The sequence below is a fragment of the Chinchilla lanigera genome, unplaced genomic scaffold (genome assembly GCF_000276665.1).
Source record: "Chinchilla lanigera isolate Chin_1 unplaced genomic scaffold, ChiLan1.0 scaffold00003, whole genome shotgun sequence".
Lineage (NCBI taxonomy): Eukaryota > Metazoa > Chordata > Mammalia > Rodentia > Chinchillidae > Chinchilla > Chinchilla lanigera.
In genome coordinates, this window is record NW_004955404.1 from 2184234 (window position 1) to 2201686 (window position 17453).

The 17453-nt window shown below is 57.7% G+C and overlaps 1 protein-coding gene across 1 annotated transcript in view; it reads left to right on the forward strand.

Annotated features, from left to right (window-relative positions):
• Positions 1–11959: 11959 nt before the first annotated feature.
• Positions 11960–17453, forward strand: part of Col4a1 (collagen, type IV, alpha 1) — a 131132-nt gene continuing 125638 nt past the window's right edge. Inside the window, exons 1-2 of the mRNA XM_013516808.1 lie at positions 11960–12048; positions 12639–12755. Of these exons, the coding sequence (XP_013372262.1) occupies positions 11960–12048; positions 12639–12755 (206 nt within the window). The remainder of the gene's footprint in view (positions 12049–12638; positions 12756–17453) is intronic.

Consider the following 17453-nt stretch of genomic DNA (forward strand, 5'->3'; position numbering starts at 1 on the left):
TGCATGGATCCCGTGCTTCTGGTTCCAGCCCTTTGGTGCTGTGTCACGCTTTGTTCACAGACACAACGCAGCCATGCGTCACCTCCCAGATCCCCAGGTGCACGCTCGGCATGGCCTCTTTGGCCCGTCCCTTGGGTTCTGTTGATCTGGATCCACTATTGCTCCTCTCCACTCTTCTCCTTCTTTTTTTTTTTTTTTTTCTGGTACCGGGAATCGAACTCACGACCTCGCGCTAGCCAGGCAAGCACTGTGCCACTGAGCTAAATCTCCAGCCCTCTCCTTCTTCTTTTGAGACAGGGTCTTGCTGTAGTTCAGGCTGGCCTCCAACTTGCTTATGTAGCCCAGGCTGGCCTTGAACTCATACCAATCTTCCTGCCTCAGCCTCCCAGAGTGCTGGCATTATTCCTCCATGCTGGGCTTATCCTTCCACTTGCGAAGTCTCCTCCCTTTCAACTCCACCTGAATACGAAGCTCTTTTCAGAGGATGCTGGGGTGTGAGGGTTTCAACGCTCCCAATACAAGCACCCCTGTCCCGTCACAGGACTCACTTTGGGTGCTGTCCGGTCAGCTCGGAATGTTCACTCGTGCCCCACCCGACTTCGCATGGGGGAAAGAAAGTCAACCCCTGGCCACCTCTTGCCCCGCCATGTGTTGTCCAGAGCAGGGATTTCGGCTCCAGCGCACCGTGCAGCGGTCCCCTCAGTCCTCACCTCTGCAGAGTCACCCTGCAAACTGGGAAGCTGCGCGGGAAAGAGGGCTGGGCAGGCCTCCCCACACCTGTGCACCCGCGTCACTCGGGCGCTGATACAATCGGTCCGATCCCGATGGAGCAGCAGCACGCCGAACGGATGCGGGACTCCCGGTGGACGAAGAGCTGCCCCAGGCCTCTGCCAAGCACGCAGGGTGAGAGGAAGGCCTGCTCACCCTTTCCCCCGCAGCTTGAGGGAGCCCTGAGGCTGGCGGGGGTGACAGAAGGAGCCGGGGCCTCGGGGTTCGCTGTGGCCCCGTGCAGCCCCTCTGTGGCTTCACCACTCCGTGGGTGACGTCACACATGAGCTCTCAACTCCACAGCGGTGGCATTGACCTCCGGGTGCCCGTCAGTCAGCAAGGTGCCCAGGCGGCGGCTCCACGCTCGTGAACTCACTTAAGTGTCGGTCTTCTCACCAAAACAATGAGAAAACCGGCCGTGTTAGAGACTTCCTTTTTTTTTGAGGCAGGGTCTCACTATTAGTTCAGGCTGACCTGGAACTCACAGCAATTCTCCTGGCTCAGCCTCCCAAGTGCTGGGCTTACGGATATGGGCCACCACTCGGGGAAGGACTAAGCAACCCTGTCGTCACTGAGTCATTCCGCAGCCTTAGTCATCAGGACTCCTTTCTGTTCAGGAGCTGCCAGGTGTGAGCACTGTTTCCTAGGCTGCTACCCGTGCGCAGAGCAGCGCCTCGTCCTCACAGCTCTGGCTGACGCTGTGGCAGAGGCAGCTATCAGCCCCCTCAAGGCATCACCTCACTCCCTGCTCTATTTATGCGGCTCGGCATGTCTGCTCTGGTCTCCTCAGGGAGGGAAGGCGTGTTGTCAGCACCGCCCCGAGGGCTGAGGGTTCCTCGCACAGCCATCTACCTCAGAGAAGGACAGTGGCTGAAGAACTCTGTCCCTACCGTCCCTCATGCTAACTCGGGGTGCTGGAGACCGGGGCGAGGGCCCCGAGCTCCCCAGAACACAATGGGCTTTTCTGCTCTACGCGGCCAAGGCTGGCCCAGGCAGGGGCTGCACGTTTGTGTTGGCGAAGGACAGCAGTGCACTGCCCGGGCAGGCTCGGCTCTGCTCCGGGGTGCAGGCCTCATCCTCGCACACCTGACCGTCTGTGTCACCAGGGCACAAGGCCAGTGGCAACGCCACACCAACACTACCGCCACGAAGCGCCCGGCGGGGACTTCTGCGCTCCGGCTTTGCTCTTCCTCCGTCCGCCCTTGGCCACGCGCTTCCTCTCAGCTCCCTGTGGATGGCGGGCTCTGCACTCTGACGGGCGCATGAGGCCACGCATGGGGCGGCAGTGCCCACTGATGGGGCGGCCCCACTTCCCCATGCAGACCCCACGTCGGGCCCCGACAGCCTGGTCTGCGCCAGCCGGGGGAGGGAGTGCTGCACCCAGGGTCTGCGGGGGGCTGCGAGATGTCACAAGCCGGGGTGCCTCCCCCACAGCCCCAAGCACACGGGTGCCCTTCCCACTGGACTTGCGGTCTGGTCTGCTGTGGCCCTGGCCTCCTGGTGTGTCCAGCCTGAGGGGATCTCCAATGAGGTGATCCGTTCCACCTGGGCCACACTCTGGACAAGGGAGCTCAGGCCAGGGCCTTGGGAGAAATACCTATCCCCTGTCCTTCTGTTCCCCATTCAAACCATAGGCAGGCTGGGCCGGGTGTGGGGGCACACGCCTGCCACCCCAGCACCCAGGAGGCTGAGGCAGGTTGATCACAATGAGTCTGAGTCCTGCCTGGGCTACACAGTGAGTTTCAGGCCACCCCTACAGTGAGACTGTCTCAAAACAAAAAGGTTGGGGGAGGGGAACGAAGCTTGGAATCGACTTTCCACTCAGGGCTGCTGCGTTAGGCCCTAAGGAAAGAGCCCCGCGAGAGAGCTGGGCAGGGCCTGGCTGGGGCAGGAAGTGTGGCTGCTCCAGTCCCCATCTTTGTTTATTTTCCTTCTCCATGGGGGGCGGGGGTTCCATTCCCTAACACAGAGCGGGGCGCAGCAGGGTGGCCTTTGGCCTGTCAGGAGGCACTGGGGTGTCTAACGATTTTCGTCTGATCTGGGTGCAGAGAATGCTGGACCCCACACTCAGCCGTGGGGAGTGCAAGTGCACACAGCACGTGGGGTTACCCCGAGCAGGGGCACCCCAACTCCCATGCACCCCTGCTTCCTCTGGGCGAGATCTGCAGAGCCAGCACGTTCCTTCGTTCTTCCTAAGTCGACTTCTGAGTCTCCCTACCTCAGCGGACAGGCAGCGGCTGGGGCGCAACTGCAGTGGCTGAGCACGCTGAACCTTGGCCCAGGGGTCAGCCCTCCAGCGAGGGTCTCCAGGGACCCCAGCCCAGGCCGGTTTCTCCCTCTGAGCCCGAGATAAGGCTCCAGAGCGCTGCCGGCGACCCGCTGCTCTGTCCCCAGGCCTCTGGAGTGCTCTTATCACCCCCAAGCCAGCCACACGCTGAGATCACAAACATGCAGCCCGACTTCCTCGAGGGCTCTAGGTGATGTCATCTGCCCTTCTTTCATATCCGGTTTTATTATGCTCCTGTCCTTTCAAAACCAGGCCTGTGCCTCTGTCCAACAAAGGCCAGGAAGTGCGGGTGGTGGCGGCGGCAGACCTGGGACGAGGAGCAGCGTGGAGAGAAGCCCTCCAGAGGCCAGAGAGGGTCTGAACATGGCCAGAGCCCCGCCTTCTCCTCGACCTCTCTCCCCCTGCCCATCCGAGGCCCCTCAGGGATGACCTCAGAGCCCCGAGAGCCGCGGCCTGAGAGCGCCCAGGCTGGCCCTGGCCCTGGGAGGCGACGCCGGAGGCAGCGGCCACAGGGACTCACGCCTTCTACCTTCCCGGGGCCAGGGAGGGAGGGATTTCCCTGGTCCCCTGTGAGTTTGAACTCGGCTGTCCGCAGGGATGGAGGCACGGGTCTAGCTCTTCCTAGAGTCAGGGATGGCTCTGCCCCTGACTCGGAGCCCCTGGAGCCTGCTCACTGGTGTTGCTGCTGTGGAGAGGGGCTGAGTCCCAGCACAGCGACTCCAGCTCCAGGAAGCCATGGGGGACGGCAGCACACGGCGCTTCGAGACTTGGGGGGGGGGTTCATGCCCCACCGTGGGAGGCACTCAGCACCATCACTGGACTCTGGGAAGCACTTGGCACCATCACCCAGACTTTGGGCCTGACGCAGGTGGCCCTAGCTGTCTTCCCTGCACTGGCAGGTCCGCCCCCCTCCTTCCTGACCGCTGTGATTCAGGCTTCCTCACCCAGGCACCACCCTTGGAACGCGCCTGCCAGGAAGCGCAGCTCCACATACCATAAACAGTCAGACTGCAGCCGGCAGGCTTTTCCCTTAATAGACAATCCTCCTCCCTGCTGCGGCTGATCAATGTGGGGAGGGCCTGCTCCTCTGATGCCCTGGCCTGGGGGCCTGAGGTTGCAGAGTACACGAAGCCTACACAGCATCGGTGCTGGGCACGTTAGTCGCTGGTACAGGGGCTCCAGGCCTTCTCCTCCCACCCTTTAAAAATCTGTATTTTTATTAGCGTGTTTGCATTACACAATGGCCGCATTCCTTGTGGAGAGCCGGTGCGTGCACACGACACCTCTGAATTCTATGTCCCCTCCCCCGTTGTCTCTCAGTCCCTTCCCCTTTGCAAACGATCCTCTTCCCGTTTCCTACCATCTATCTTCCATTTTGCTCTTCACTTATACTCAGTTTTCTCATGCAAGAGAAGCACGTGAGATTTAAGCTGTGTGTCCGATTTATTGAGATTTAAGCTGTGTGTCCGATTTATTTATTCCACTTGATATTAGGGTCTCTATGAGCCTCCATCTCCCTGCAAATGACCCACGTTCACCCTTCCTTACGGCAGCGCAGTGCTCCACGGTAAGTTCCGGGCTGTATTTTGGATGCTGATCGTTTCTCATGGATTTGTTGCGGGCTTTTTCACATCCTCTGTCCCTCGTCAGTTCTCTGTGCCTCCCTCAAATGGTCTTCACACACGGAGCGCGTGTGTACATGGCACAGCGACCATCAGCGTCTGCTCTGTTTACAGGTACCCTCCCCAGCACGGCCTGCTTCCCACGTCCCCTCACTCTTCTCCAGCCCATCAGATGCCTCCTCGCTGGCCCCTGGCAGCTTCTGTGTGAGCCCCAGGGGTGCAGGGTGGGCCCACAGGGTACAGGCATGGTGTCACGGGTGCGCACTGTCCTCAGGACCAGTCGCAGGCGTCCTGCCCATCCCCAGTCCTTTGAGGCGGGCCCTTGCGGCTGGCTGCTGCAGGAGAAGCGAGGCCAGGCTGCCCAGACCCAGTGAGTGAGCGCAGCTTCTACCCAGCATCCTAGGCTGCTCTCCAAGCGTGGTTTGTTGTAAGGGTCCCATGAAAACCCACTTGTTCAACTTCATTTTGATATTCACTCCTGCTTTGATTCATCCGTTCTCATGAATCGGCCCATTATGTTCAACTTTCCAAGTGCAGCGTCATGATATTTCCCCGCGTGTTCATAAAGGGTCGGTTCTGCCCTGAACGCACAATCAGACATATTATCAAGGGGGCACATTAGAATATTTTCCAGGAAAAGAGGAAATGGCCAGCTCTTAATTCTCAGCATCGCTCTGCCATAGGAGTGGAGAAAATAATTGGGAATAGCCTCGAGATCAAACAAGTTGGCCGAACGAGAGAACATACAAACAGCCCTGCATGCAGACACAGAGGCGAACAGCTGCAGGTGGGCGGGGCAAGGAGGGACCGAGGGGCCACCTGCAGGGGAGGGGGACAGCGCGGGCCTCTTGCGAGGTGTCGTCCATGGGGAACCTCTCTTGTCCAAGTCCTTTGGGTCCAGGCTTCTGTTCACCCCTCTCTGAAAGGACGCCTGGTCCCTGGGCCTCTCCGGAGGTCACACTTTCTATAAAGGGTCGCATCCTGCCTCTCCTTCCATTCGCCACTTCTCCATGATGCCCCTGGGGGTGTCCTCTGTCCCCAGGGATGCCCTGGGCGGTTCCTGACTATGCCCACTATGGAGCTTTGGTCTGACCTTCCTGTTTTTAATTCTTACTCATCCACGCGTGCCTTGCGTCCTGATGCTGCTGCTTGTGGAGAGCGGCCGCACGTACACGCACACCTCGATTCCCTTCACGTCCTCCCCTCCCTCCATCCCTGGGTCCCCTTCCTAGACGACAGGTCTACACTGTGAGGAACATGCTCGCATAGCTGACACCATCTCAAGTGCAGGTGGCGTGGCCAGGAGGGGGAGAGGGGCGGGGAGTGGGCGGGGAGAGGACGGAGCACCCTGCCTTACACAGGCCACTGCCAGGAGCCCAAGGTTTTGGACCAGAACCGCAGGCCACAGAGCAAGGACTTTCAGATACAAGACACACAGGGTTCACGTGGTGCAGCCCCAGCCGGCCCAACCGACATGCAGAGGTGGCTTCTTCTGACAGCCGTAGTTAGGAGCCAGGCTCTGCCTCTGGCCTGCCCAAGCGGCACTTGTTATGGTTTGTGTCTGCGTGTCCCCCGAAAGCCTCATGCATCATGGGACGGGCTTCTAGATTTATGATTGATCCATGGTCCAATGCTGGGATTATGGATGTGAGTGCTACACCTGCCCTGGGGCGGGTTGTTTGCACACAGTGTAAGGGACAGAAAGAGGCTGTTTGCAGCCGCTCCTCCCTTTTGCTCTTGCTGCTTCTGTTGTTTTTCTACCACCATGAACTGTTGCCCTCTGCCATGTGCCACTCTGCCTTGGAGCCAGCTGAGTATGGACTGAAACCTCCATAGACTGTGAGCTAAAGAAACCTTTCTGCCTTAATTTTGGGTGCCAGGTATTTTGTCCTAGCAATGAGAGAAAAGTAACTGTTATGGTTTAAGTCTGTGTGTCCCCTCCAAAGCCTCATGCGACGATGGGGCAGGCTGTTAGAGTTTGATTATTATGGGTTTGAGAGCTGCACCCGCCCTGCGGTGGATAGTTTGCATATGTAAGGGAGAGGAAAAGGGTGCTTGAGGTGATTCCTCCCCCATTCCGCCCTGGTGGGTGCTGGCAGCTTAGCTGTGTTCTGCCGCCTGAGCTGTTGCCATGTGCCACTCTGCCTTATAATCTGCCAAGTAACGGACTGAAACTTCCACTAACTGTAAGCGAAATAAACCTTTCCTTCCTTGATTTTGGGCGTCAGGTATTTTGTCCCAGCAGCGAAAAAAAAGTAACCAAGACAGCACTGTGGCCGCACCCTCGTCTCAGGGCTGACCTGGCATCTCCATGTCCAGGCGGCACGAGGGGCGCTCTGGGGACCTGTGATGCACCCGCCACCTCCCCACACTCCGGCTGCAAGTCCTGTCTGCACATCTCAGCCTGGTTCATCTTCCCGGACTGGGTCTCCTCGGAGGTAGAACAGGTACAGTACTGGTTCCTACCACTTGGGGCTCCAAGGAGGGTTGCTCCAGGACATGGGCATAAAGGTGAGACTTTACATCCATGAGGAAACTCTGATTTTATCACCAAAACTTCATGGAGCAGCAGCCACAACCGTCAGAGCCGGGAACGTGGGAGTGAAACATAGAGCGGTCGCAAGCCCACAGGAAGGCGGTCAGCAGGTGGGGCCGGAGGACCCTTCTATGCAGCCAGACCACCTTGAGGAAGCCAGGTGAGCTCTGGGGACGGTGGCGAGGAGAAGCGCTACGAGAACTGCCCACAAGGAGCACTGGAGATGTGTGCGTGGGCACCGTGGAGGCCAGACAAGGTGTGGGAGGAGCAGGCTGGGCCCCAGGACACCAGGGCTGCCAGGCCCAGTGGAGAATTGCAGAATTGTGATGCTTTCCAAGAATATAGAGCTGGGTGTTGGTGCATGCCTATAATTCCAGCACTCTGGGAGGCTGAAGTAGGAGGATTTCAAGTTTGATCCTATCCTGGGTAATCTGGAAATTTAGAAAGAGCCAGTCTCAAAAAAAGGGGGGTGGATAGGGGCTAGGAATGCACTCATGTGAAAGTCCTGAGTTCTGTCCCCAGAACTGCAAAAATAAAATAAAATTAAAAAGCATACAGATGTTGAAGCATCACAGATTTTATCACCAGGGTGCACAGTCCTTCTCTGCGGTGAGATGCAAGTCTGCCTAGAGACAGGGCCAGGCTCGATGGGCTCTGGAGGCACACAGGCCGGGGCTCTGCAAGCCACGCCCCCACGCGGTGGGCAGAGACCAGCAGAGGGTGAGGAGCCTAGCTTCCCACACTCAACAGAGAGTGTGCCTCTGCCTAGCCTGGAGCTGACCCGGCACGGCAGGCTGGGCACCGGGGCTTCTGGACACACTGTGAGTATGAGTGGGCCTTCCCGCCACCGAGGGTTGGTGCACACTGGAGACCACTGCTGGGTCGCACACTTGTCACGAGCCGACCACTTAGCAGAGCCACCAGCCCTGGAAGGACTCTGCTTCTCCTTCCAAGATGAGGCTCCTAGGGTGGCAAACAGAATAAAGCCAGTGACTCTTCTGTCCAAAGTTAGTGCTGGCTGAGGCCACACTCCTGTGAGCCTGTCTGCCAGCAGCTGCCGCCTGGGGACCACGAAAAATGGCAACCAACTCCCAACCCGAGAGGACCAAGGGACGGGGGAGGACGGCTGTGTGGGACAGCGTGGGGCTCATGGTTATGGTGACAACAGGGCCCGAGGCTGTGCTGTTGTCTCCGTTACTCTGTCCCTAGTTTACGTCTCTGTCTGCATTTGGATCCCTGGACAAAGACAAAGAAGACTTGGAGAACTGTTTTCCATGCTACCTGCTAGTTGAAGATAGCCTGGAAAGCTATTTTAGGGACTGCACAATTTGAGAAGTGAATCTAGGCTCTGAAAATTGCTTACACAGGGTCTGCTGTCTATTGCAAAACCTTGGCAGAGACCACATGAGGTGTTAATGCATTCTGGACAGTGCAATAAGACAAGAAAAAGAAATGCAAAGACTCTAAAGCAGGACGTAAAGTCATCATGCCTTGTAGATACGTGATTTCACACAAAGAGAATACAACAGAATCTATGGCGATACTGAAAATTAATGGTTAAATCACCAACCGCACAAAGTCTGAACAATTGGACTGCATTAAAATGTAAGCATCAGCTTATCAAAGGACATCACGGAGAGAGAAAAGGCCAGCTACAGCGGGGACGAGGGCGTGACACACACAGGGTCACCCTGAAGGGGGCCCTGCTGAGCTGGTGGGGACCCGAGGGGGAGTGGGACACTGCCCCTGACTGGAGATGGCAGAGAACAGCCAGGCAGCAGCAGGCACACAGAGGCAGGGTGACAGGATTTGAGACACCTCTGTCGGCACCTTTGGATTAGCTTTTCGGATCCTGCCCCAGCCGTCCTCCGCCTTGGTTTTGGGAACTCGGCTCTTGGCTGTGGCTGATGTGTCTGGGATCCTTAGGGGGACGGTGGGTGCATCCCCATCACCCCCACCGTTTGGGGGCCCATGGAGCCAGGACTCTGGGGCTCCAGGTTTGGGACCACGGTTCAATCCCCTGATTTGAGGACTTGATCCCTCTGGAGGTGAGCAGGAGAGTGAGATGCTACAACAGGCACACCTGCGGAGCACACCTGTGGGCCGGGCCGGGCAGGTGTGGGGTCATCCCCTCACAGGGCCTGGCCCTGTCGCCACGTTCTGACAGAGGCACTGCCACCCAGCATTCCTGGTGCAGTCCAGGTCCAGCATAAAATGTTCAGACTGTTCAACTGGAGGGTGGACATACCATTAAAATCTTTTTAGAAGAAAATAATATCAGTGAATTTCCTTTACCAAAAAAAAAAAAAAGAACCAAAAAACCCAGCTTCATGGAAAGAAAAAAATGACCACTGCACCCAGGAGTCTGGACCCCCGGGGTTGATTCAAGCAGCATTTCCAGAGCAGTGATCTCAGGCAGAGGTCGGGACCAAGAGACACACCCGGGAGGAATGCGGCGGGGCAGCTCCAGCAGCCCAGTGCCCACGACCAAACTCTTCAGAGAGGAGCCAGTCAGCCAAAATAGGTCAGAACAGGCCACCCCGCAGCCACTTGCTGGCGGAAAGTGCTTTAATCGCTGTTTTGGAAGCTAACCGCACTCAGTAAGAAACATCTAGCGGGAGGTCCTCAACTGAGGGAAGAAAGGCCAAGTCCTCCCGCAGTGGGTGCCACCCGGGAAGGCCCAGCCACGGTGCCACCCCCTCCCACACGATGGCAGCCCTGACGGGTGGTGGACAGCCTGGCCGGACACTTGGGCCGATGAGCTGTGCGTGTGGCTTTGACCCAGAAGAGAATGCAGAGGCCTGGCCCGAGGAGGTTTGAGGCGCTCCTCGGAGTTGCTGAGATGCCTGTGAACGGTGGCGGCGTTTCAATAGATTTCAGGGGATTTGGCCCAATCAAACTGACATTCTGGCTGGGAAGCACTCTGCCTGGCCGCGGCCCCTCCTGCTGCCTAGCACCCCAGCCTTGCTCCCAGCCGCCACCCACCGCCACCGTGAAGCCACCCAAGGAAAACGCCACGCAGCAGCAGTATCTTTCCACACTGGCCCCGAAAACCTCACCCTTCTGATCGCTGACATGCCAGTTGTCTGCTTAGTGACCGTTATAATACTGAAAATTCTTTTATTTAGCTTGCTCGGGATGAAGTCATGCAGCTATAAGGGTGACTTGCAAAACAAAACCAAGTTCCATTCCCAGTTAAAGGGGCCGCGGCAAGCCTCACTGCCACCCACCACCTGTGCCCGCATTTGAGCAGAGTCAGTGGGGTGTGCGCCGTCATCCCAGCCCTCGGGAGAGCTTAGGCAGGAGAGTCGCATGTCTGAGCCAAGTCTGGGCAATTTAGGGCTGTCTCAAAATAAAAAATAAGGAAGGACGGGGTGTAGCTCAATGAGAAGGTGTTACTACCAAAACCAGAATCCACGGAAATGTAAAAGGCAGAACGTACGGTGCTGGTTTGGTAGCTTGGAGCCACGTATGTATTCAATCTGCCGCCTCCTGTGTTGCCATTTGAAACGCAGGGAGCTGGCGTCCTAGCTGCACTGCTGACGTCTTGTCACTAGCGCCCTACTCAGGATGAGGACGTGCACCTCGACAGGTGCTGGGGGCGCCTGTGCAACCCTCTCCTCTTGCTGGCGCGACGGCCCTGCTGATGCCTCTACCTCTTCACGGCCCCAGGGGCCCCCATCTCCTGCCTCGAATGTCCCTGTACTGTCCGATGTCCATGGCCGCCCTCCACACCTTTCACAGAGCGGCAGCACCACACAGCTGCGTGCCCAGAGCATGTGGGCTTAGAACAGTGTGCTTGGGGTGAACGTTCTGGTTGTGGAGGGCCAGGGTCCTCAGGCCAGCCTGTCAAGCTGGGGCCCCAGTGTGATTGTTCTCTGGCCCCCTTTCTTCTTTTGTAGTGGGGGAGGACACCTCTTCTACCTGAGTCAACTTGAAGGAACCCACATTGAGCAGGGTGTGTGTGACTTTCAGAGGTGCTCTGAGAATGAAAGAGCAACTATGGTGGTGTCTTATGTCATTTTAAATTGACTATATCATCATCATCATCATCATCATCATCATCATCATTATTACCTTCATGACAGGGTCTTGCTGTGTAGCCCAGGCTGGCCTAGAACTTGATTCTCCTGCCTCAGCCTCCCGAGTTCTGGGATTACAGGTCTGTGCCACCACACCTGGCTAACCTTACTATATCTTTCAAAACATTTGGATTTAAAAGCTCTAATGCCCCAAGGATTGAAGGAGTAAGTAACTGGCTTACAGGTCAACACTTCTCTCACTTCTGTTTCCTGCTTGTGTTCTGACTCCTTTGTCCGATTATGGGCGATACATGCCTTGCGTGAACACGTAGCTGCTTCTGTGACCTAGGATGGGACCTCAAAGGAGTATGGTGTTTGTCCCGTCTTGTATTACCCCAGTCTCTATGGGTTTGGACTCAGAGGAACATTCTGTTCAGCATCTCCAAAACAAGCCCTTAAAAACAGTGAATCATGTCCTTCACCCAAAATGATCCAATACATAAAACTATTTAATTAGTGAAATTACGGGAGCGCACTGGTGTGTGACGCTCATGTGGCCGGGGGCTGGTGCCCCCGCTCTGTGGAGCTCTGGCCGTGTGGCTGCCGAAGCCTGCACACCTCTCGCGAGCATCAGAAGCCTGGCCCGGTACAGCTCCTGGAGTTTATATCCACAGGAAGCGTCCTGGTGGGCTGTGCTTGGGGCTGGGTCTCCATCGAGTTAAACATGCTGAGCAGCATGGGAGCCGGACCTGCCCGGGACAGCAATCTCTTCTCCAAGTCCTGTGTTCTACGCCCACGTTTCGTCAAAGCCAGGTCAGAAACAAGGCGCTAAATGCCTCCTGGAGCTGGGTCTCCCATCAGTACGAGGTGACCTAGGGTGCTGCTTCAAAAATGTCAAGCTGGGGTGTGCAGTTTCCCTGATTTTTCTTAATTGTGGGAAGACTTGAGAGAAGTGGAAAAAAAATTCAAATTGGCAAATTCCGAAAAGAAGAGCAGTTTCACTGAATTTTACACAACCCGATATGCCAGCTACTAAGTCTTGACCTCCAGGGCCAAGGATATAGCTCAGTGGCACAGTGCCTGCCTGGCGAGCGTGAGGGCATGGGTTCAATTCCCAGTACCACAAACACAAAACAAAACAAAAGCTCTAGTCTCTAAGTCATGACCTCCAGATGGACGCTTCAAGACAGTCACAGACGGGCCACCCAGGTCGGTGACAGTGACACTGTCCAAATCTGTGAGGTTTGCTTCCCTCAGCAGATAACAAATGTCCCCAGTAAACTTCTCAGGCTATTAACTCAAGACTCCCTGCCTCGAGTTTGCTGGAGACAAAGTCGTACCTACTGATCTGCCCGCACGATCTGTGGCACCTGATCCCAGCCTTCCCGCTCATCCACTTCAAGGACCAACAGTCGCTGCAAGTGCGAACGTGCCGACGCTGCTCCGGAAGTGGAGCGTCAGCAGAGTACTGCCCCACCCGAGGGGGCTTTGCGAACCACCTCGCTCGCGACCAAGAAGCTGTGAGGCTGTTGATGTCCACGACTGCGTTTTACAGGTTGACTCACCCGGGAAGCACAAGCGGGGGTCGAGGGTCACAGGGTGGAGGGTCACGGCGTCAAGGGGTCGTGAGTCACAGCAAGAGAGCTCTGTGCGCGGCCACCTGGGGACTGAACGCTCTGCCGCCACCTCAGAATGAAAGCCTCGCTTAAAACAACACAAGCCAGTGACTTCAGCCTGGCCTTCCTCGCTGCCCGTGCCAGCGCCCCCTCAGTCCCCGCACCGAGGAGACCATGCCAGAGGCATGGGGACGTCGCGGGCCACGCTGAAGCAGTCCCGTGCTCGCACACAGTGACACGGCTGGGCGCAGAGCCATGTGGCTCTCAGACAAAGGTTGGGGTGGGAGGGTGCAGGGTGGTGGGGACGAGGCCGAGTGGTTTCTGATGGGCAGCGGTGTGTGGCTTGGCCAGGTCATGGAGGACCGGGCCAGGGGAGGACGCAGCCAGCAGGGAGTAAGCGGTCCCGGGAAGCAGCCCCGTGGAGCCCCTGAGGACAGGCCGAGGAGCGGCCTGGGACCGGGCAGCGGTTTCCGAGGCTGAGACTGGGCATGTCACATGGTGGACATGGCTGACGCTGCCAGGGCCACCAGGAGTGGGTGACCGTGGCAGAGGGCCAAGGCATGCTCACTGTCCCCACGCTGGTCCCCTGCACCCAGGGTGCTCAGTGCCCCCGAGCGGCCACCCAGGCCCCTGTGAGCTGCAGTGATGTTCGGGCAAGACAGGAGCCTGAACCATGCTACCCACCACCCAGGGACAGACAGCAAGGACCCACCGGCCACAACCCAACAGAGCGAGGGCCACCGGAGAGGCAGCCGAACTGAGGCGGGAAGGGGCAGTGCCAGAGAAAATCCAAGTGATGAGGTCACGGAGGACCAGATGGAAGAGCAAGCGGATGGCAGAGCTGAGCTCACGTTCAGGAGGCGCTGGGGGACAGAGGACGGGCCGGGGCTGGCACCGTGAGAGCGGTTCTTCTGCTCCAGACCTTGCCAGGCGTGGTCTAACAGCATGCAAGCCCTTGGGCCGCGAGTGTGGGAGGATCCCAGATCCAGGAACCAGGGTGGAGTGGAACCATAAGCCCCAAAGCACCTGGGCTTCTCTCAGGGGAGCCACTGGGAGCCCCAGGAGCCAGGCATCCTTGAGGACTGATGACACGGGGCTCGGGGACAGGGTGCATCCGCCCTCGAGTGAGGCCATTTGGCTGACCGGCATGCAGCCGGGCGGCAGTTGCAGGGCGAAGCTCCCCAGTGCCGATGTCCCTGTCCTCCCAGGTGAGGTCCCGCCCTGCGATCTGAGACCTCACCCTCCAGGACGGCTTCCTCAGACGCAGCTGTGGGACTGGCCTAGCCACTTCAGCTTTGCCATCATCTCTAGGATACGATGTCCTCTGGGAATTTTCCAGACATCCAACTGATATGGTGGCCAGAGACGGCCAGTCTGGGACTGATCATCTCTAGGGAAAACAGGGTCCCCTCTTGACAAGGAGCTGCCGTCCAGCAGAGGAGGGGGAGGGGCTGAGCATGCTGAGCTGCTCCTGAGACCCTGGAACCCCACGTTCTATGTCCGGCACGCAAGACTGAGTGGCCATTGTTCTAACTGGTCACTTACACTGTGGAGCTTGCTGGCCACCACCCAGGGGCTTGGTCCACCACCCAGGGGCTTGGTGGGTGAGGCTGGCCCTTCAAGGAGACTCCTTCTGCAGGGATAAGTGTGTTTCACAGGTCCCCCCTCCTCTGACTAACTGCCCAGGGCTTAGGGCTGTACCTGCTCTCTGCGAGATGTGCCCCAGGGACCAGGTCTGCAGAGACAGGAGTCCTCAACCCTCCCAAAGATCTGCAGACGAAATGACCTTCCTTGTGCAGTCCTGGGTTGAACGCAGGGCCTCTGTACTGAGCTCTGTCCCCAGCCCTCTTATTTTTTAGTCTGAGACGCAGTGTTGCCAGTTTGCCCGGGCTAGGCTCGAACTCAGGATCCTTCTGCCTCAGCTTCCTATAGCGTTGGGATGACCGGCCTGTGCCATCATGCCTAGCTGCAACCACGAGTTCCTAATACCCTGCTGTAGGCAGGTGAGCGGGGCTGGTTTCTCCTAAGGGATCAGAAGAGTGGCAGTCTTAGAAGACATCTAGGAAGCCGCCAGCCAAGGGGAACCAGAATCTCCAGCTGAAAGAGCTCTGCTGAGATGCCTTTGGCTTCCTGCCCACCTGGTGTCTCCATGCCAATGCCACCACCATCACAGACAGCATCAGAAAGTAGTGTCAGGCCCTGCCCTAGACCTGCATAACAAACTGCATGTGTGGACATCACAGCTGCCCTGCGCCAGCCCTCTCTCCTTTCTCTGGCCTTCAGCCAGGATGGAGCCCCATGTCCAGTCTGCTTTTTGAGCATGAGGGCAATGAGGCATCACCTCCTCTGCGAGCTCAGACCTCTCTTTTGCTGGGGACGGTAGTGCCTGGGAAGAAGCAGCTTCTCAGAAGGCGCCTTTGTTGGCCGCCTCAGTGCACCGGCCCCGTGATTTGGGGACTCGGGAAGGTGCTGGCCGGGCTACCCCCACCTTGTGCTGCGAGCTGCTGTTTCCACAGGGTCTGGAGCACAAAGGAGGCCCTGGCCAAGCCCCGAGGCTCCAAAGAAAGCCCAGCTTGGCGCAGCCCAGAGGGTGTCACTGGCCGGGCGCCCGCATCTCTTCGGGTCTGGAGCTCAAGGAGAAAAACATGCTCTAGGAGCTGGAATAGTTTGGCTCCCCGTCTTGCAGCGGAAGCACATTTTGCATCCGTGTGACTGCAGATGAGCCGCATCTGTCCACCGCGCTGCTCAAGTCAAGCGGAACTGGCAGGGGAGCGGCCTCCACCGGCTTAGGTGCTTTGTGAGGCCTGAGCTGGTCCTGGCGTGGAGCACACGCGTTTGTGCTGCGACTCTGAGCACAGCCTGAGCCTGGCCAAGGCTCCGCTGGCCCCCCCACCCCGGTGGTCACCACCGTCCAGCAGGTGACCGGCCCGGCATCCGGTGGACATGGGATGGCTGGGTGAGCTCCTGTCCTGCCTGAGGGGCCCTGGGGCCTGGCTCACGTCTTCCCTCGGTTGCCCCCAGCATGGGCAGCGCCCAGGGGTACAGTTCTGAGCCGCCCCTGCCTCGAAGCCACCCTGAGGCCTCCTCTGGCCAGGAGAGCACCCCAGGTTGCCCCGCAGCCTCTCCAACCTCAGCCCCTCCCGGCCAGGCCTCACAGCTGCGGCGGAACGAGTCCTGCTGGACACTGGCTTAGAAGCAAGACAGCATAAGGCAGGCCCACCCAAGGAAGGTCCTGGGGCCACCTCCAGCGGCGGCTGCCCTTGGGGGCTCCTCTCCTCAGCATCATGTGGTCTCCTACTGGGAGAGGCCTGCAGCAGAGCCCAGGCAAGGATGGCCTCCAGAGTCCTTTCACAAGCCCCCAACTCTGAAAAATGTCATCTCTCCCTGCCAGCAGACTCCCACTGGACCCATGGGCCCCTTAGGCCAGCTGCAGGTTTGTGCAGCCTCTTAGCCAAAGGCAGAACTGAATCTAAAAATACAAAATTCAGACAGTATAGGAATATTATACAGCCTTTTAAAAGGAAGGAAAAGAAAAGAAGCTCAACAAGGACTATGCCAGGGCTGAGCCTTGGAGACGTGGTGCTCAGGGACGTCAGCCGGGCTCAGGAGGACAAAGGCGCTGTGATTCCACTTGTCTGAGTCCCCAGGGGCCAAGCCTATGGGATGAGGAGTAGAGCAGGCCCCTGGGGCTAGCAAAGGTGGGGGTGTTTCACGGGGTGTGGAGCTCTGATGGGGGTGACAGTGAGGTTCTGGGGGAGAGGTGGTGGCGAGGGCCACAGCACAGGGCAGGTGTGCCCAGTGGTCCCAGGCCTGGGCTTAGAGGTGGCCAAGAAGAGAAGGTGCCTGTTGTGTATTTTGGGTTTTTTTTTGAGACAGGGTCTTGCTGTGTAGCCTAGGCTGGCCTTGAACTCATGGTGATGCTCCTGCCCCAGTGCCCAAGGGCTGGATGACAGGTGTGCAGCCCCCCTCCTCCAGCACGTTGTGTATTTTGCAACAATTAAAATGACACAGGGTGTCTGAGAGAACGGAGCGGGCTGGCATGGTAGACACAGACGGGAGGGCTGGGAGCACCGGTGAGATCACCACGGCCCCGAGTGGGCAGTGTGTGAGTCCTGGGACAGCAGTTCACTTTTTACTAATTTTTAACACGTGAAATGCTTGGGAGCAATGAAGATCTAAGGTGTTCTGTCAGGGTGAGGGATCAGGAAGCCTGCTGGTCTGCTGCTTCCTCGACACTCAAGGTCATGAAGCCCAGGGAGGAAGGAGGACCCTGAGGAGGTGGAAGCACTGCCCGGCAAACAGCCCCGGCCCTCGCCCTGTACCCAAAGAGCCAGAGGTGCAGAGGGAAGAGATTTCTTTGAAAGATGCTGCCACTAGGAGAAAGGGCAATTTTAAAAACTGGTAAATTCTATCTAGCTATCAACCCATCTGTCCATCATTCATCTGTCATCCATCCATCCATCCATCATCCATCAGTCATCTACCCATCCATCATTCATCCATCATCCATCCATCCATCCATGCATCACCCATCCATCAGTCATCTACTCATCCATCCATCATCTATCCATCCATCATCCATCTATCAGTCATCTACCCATC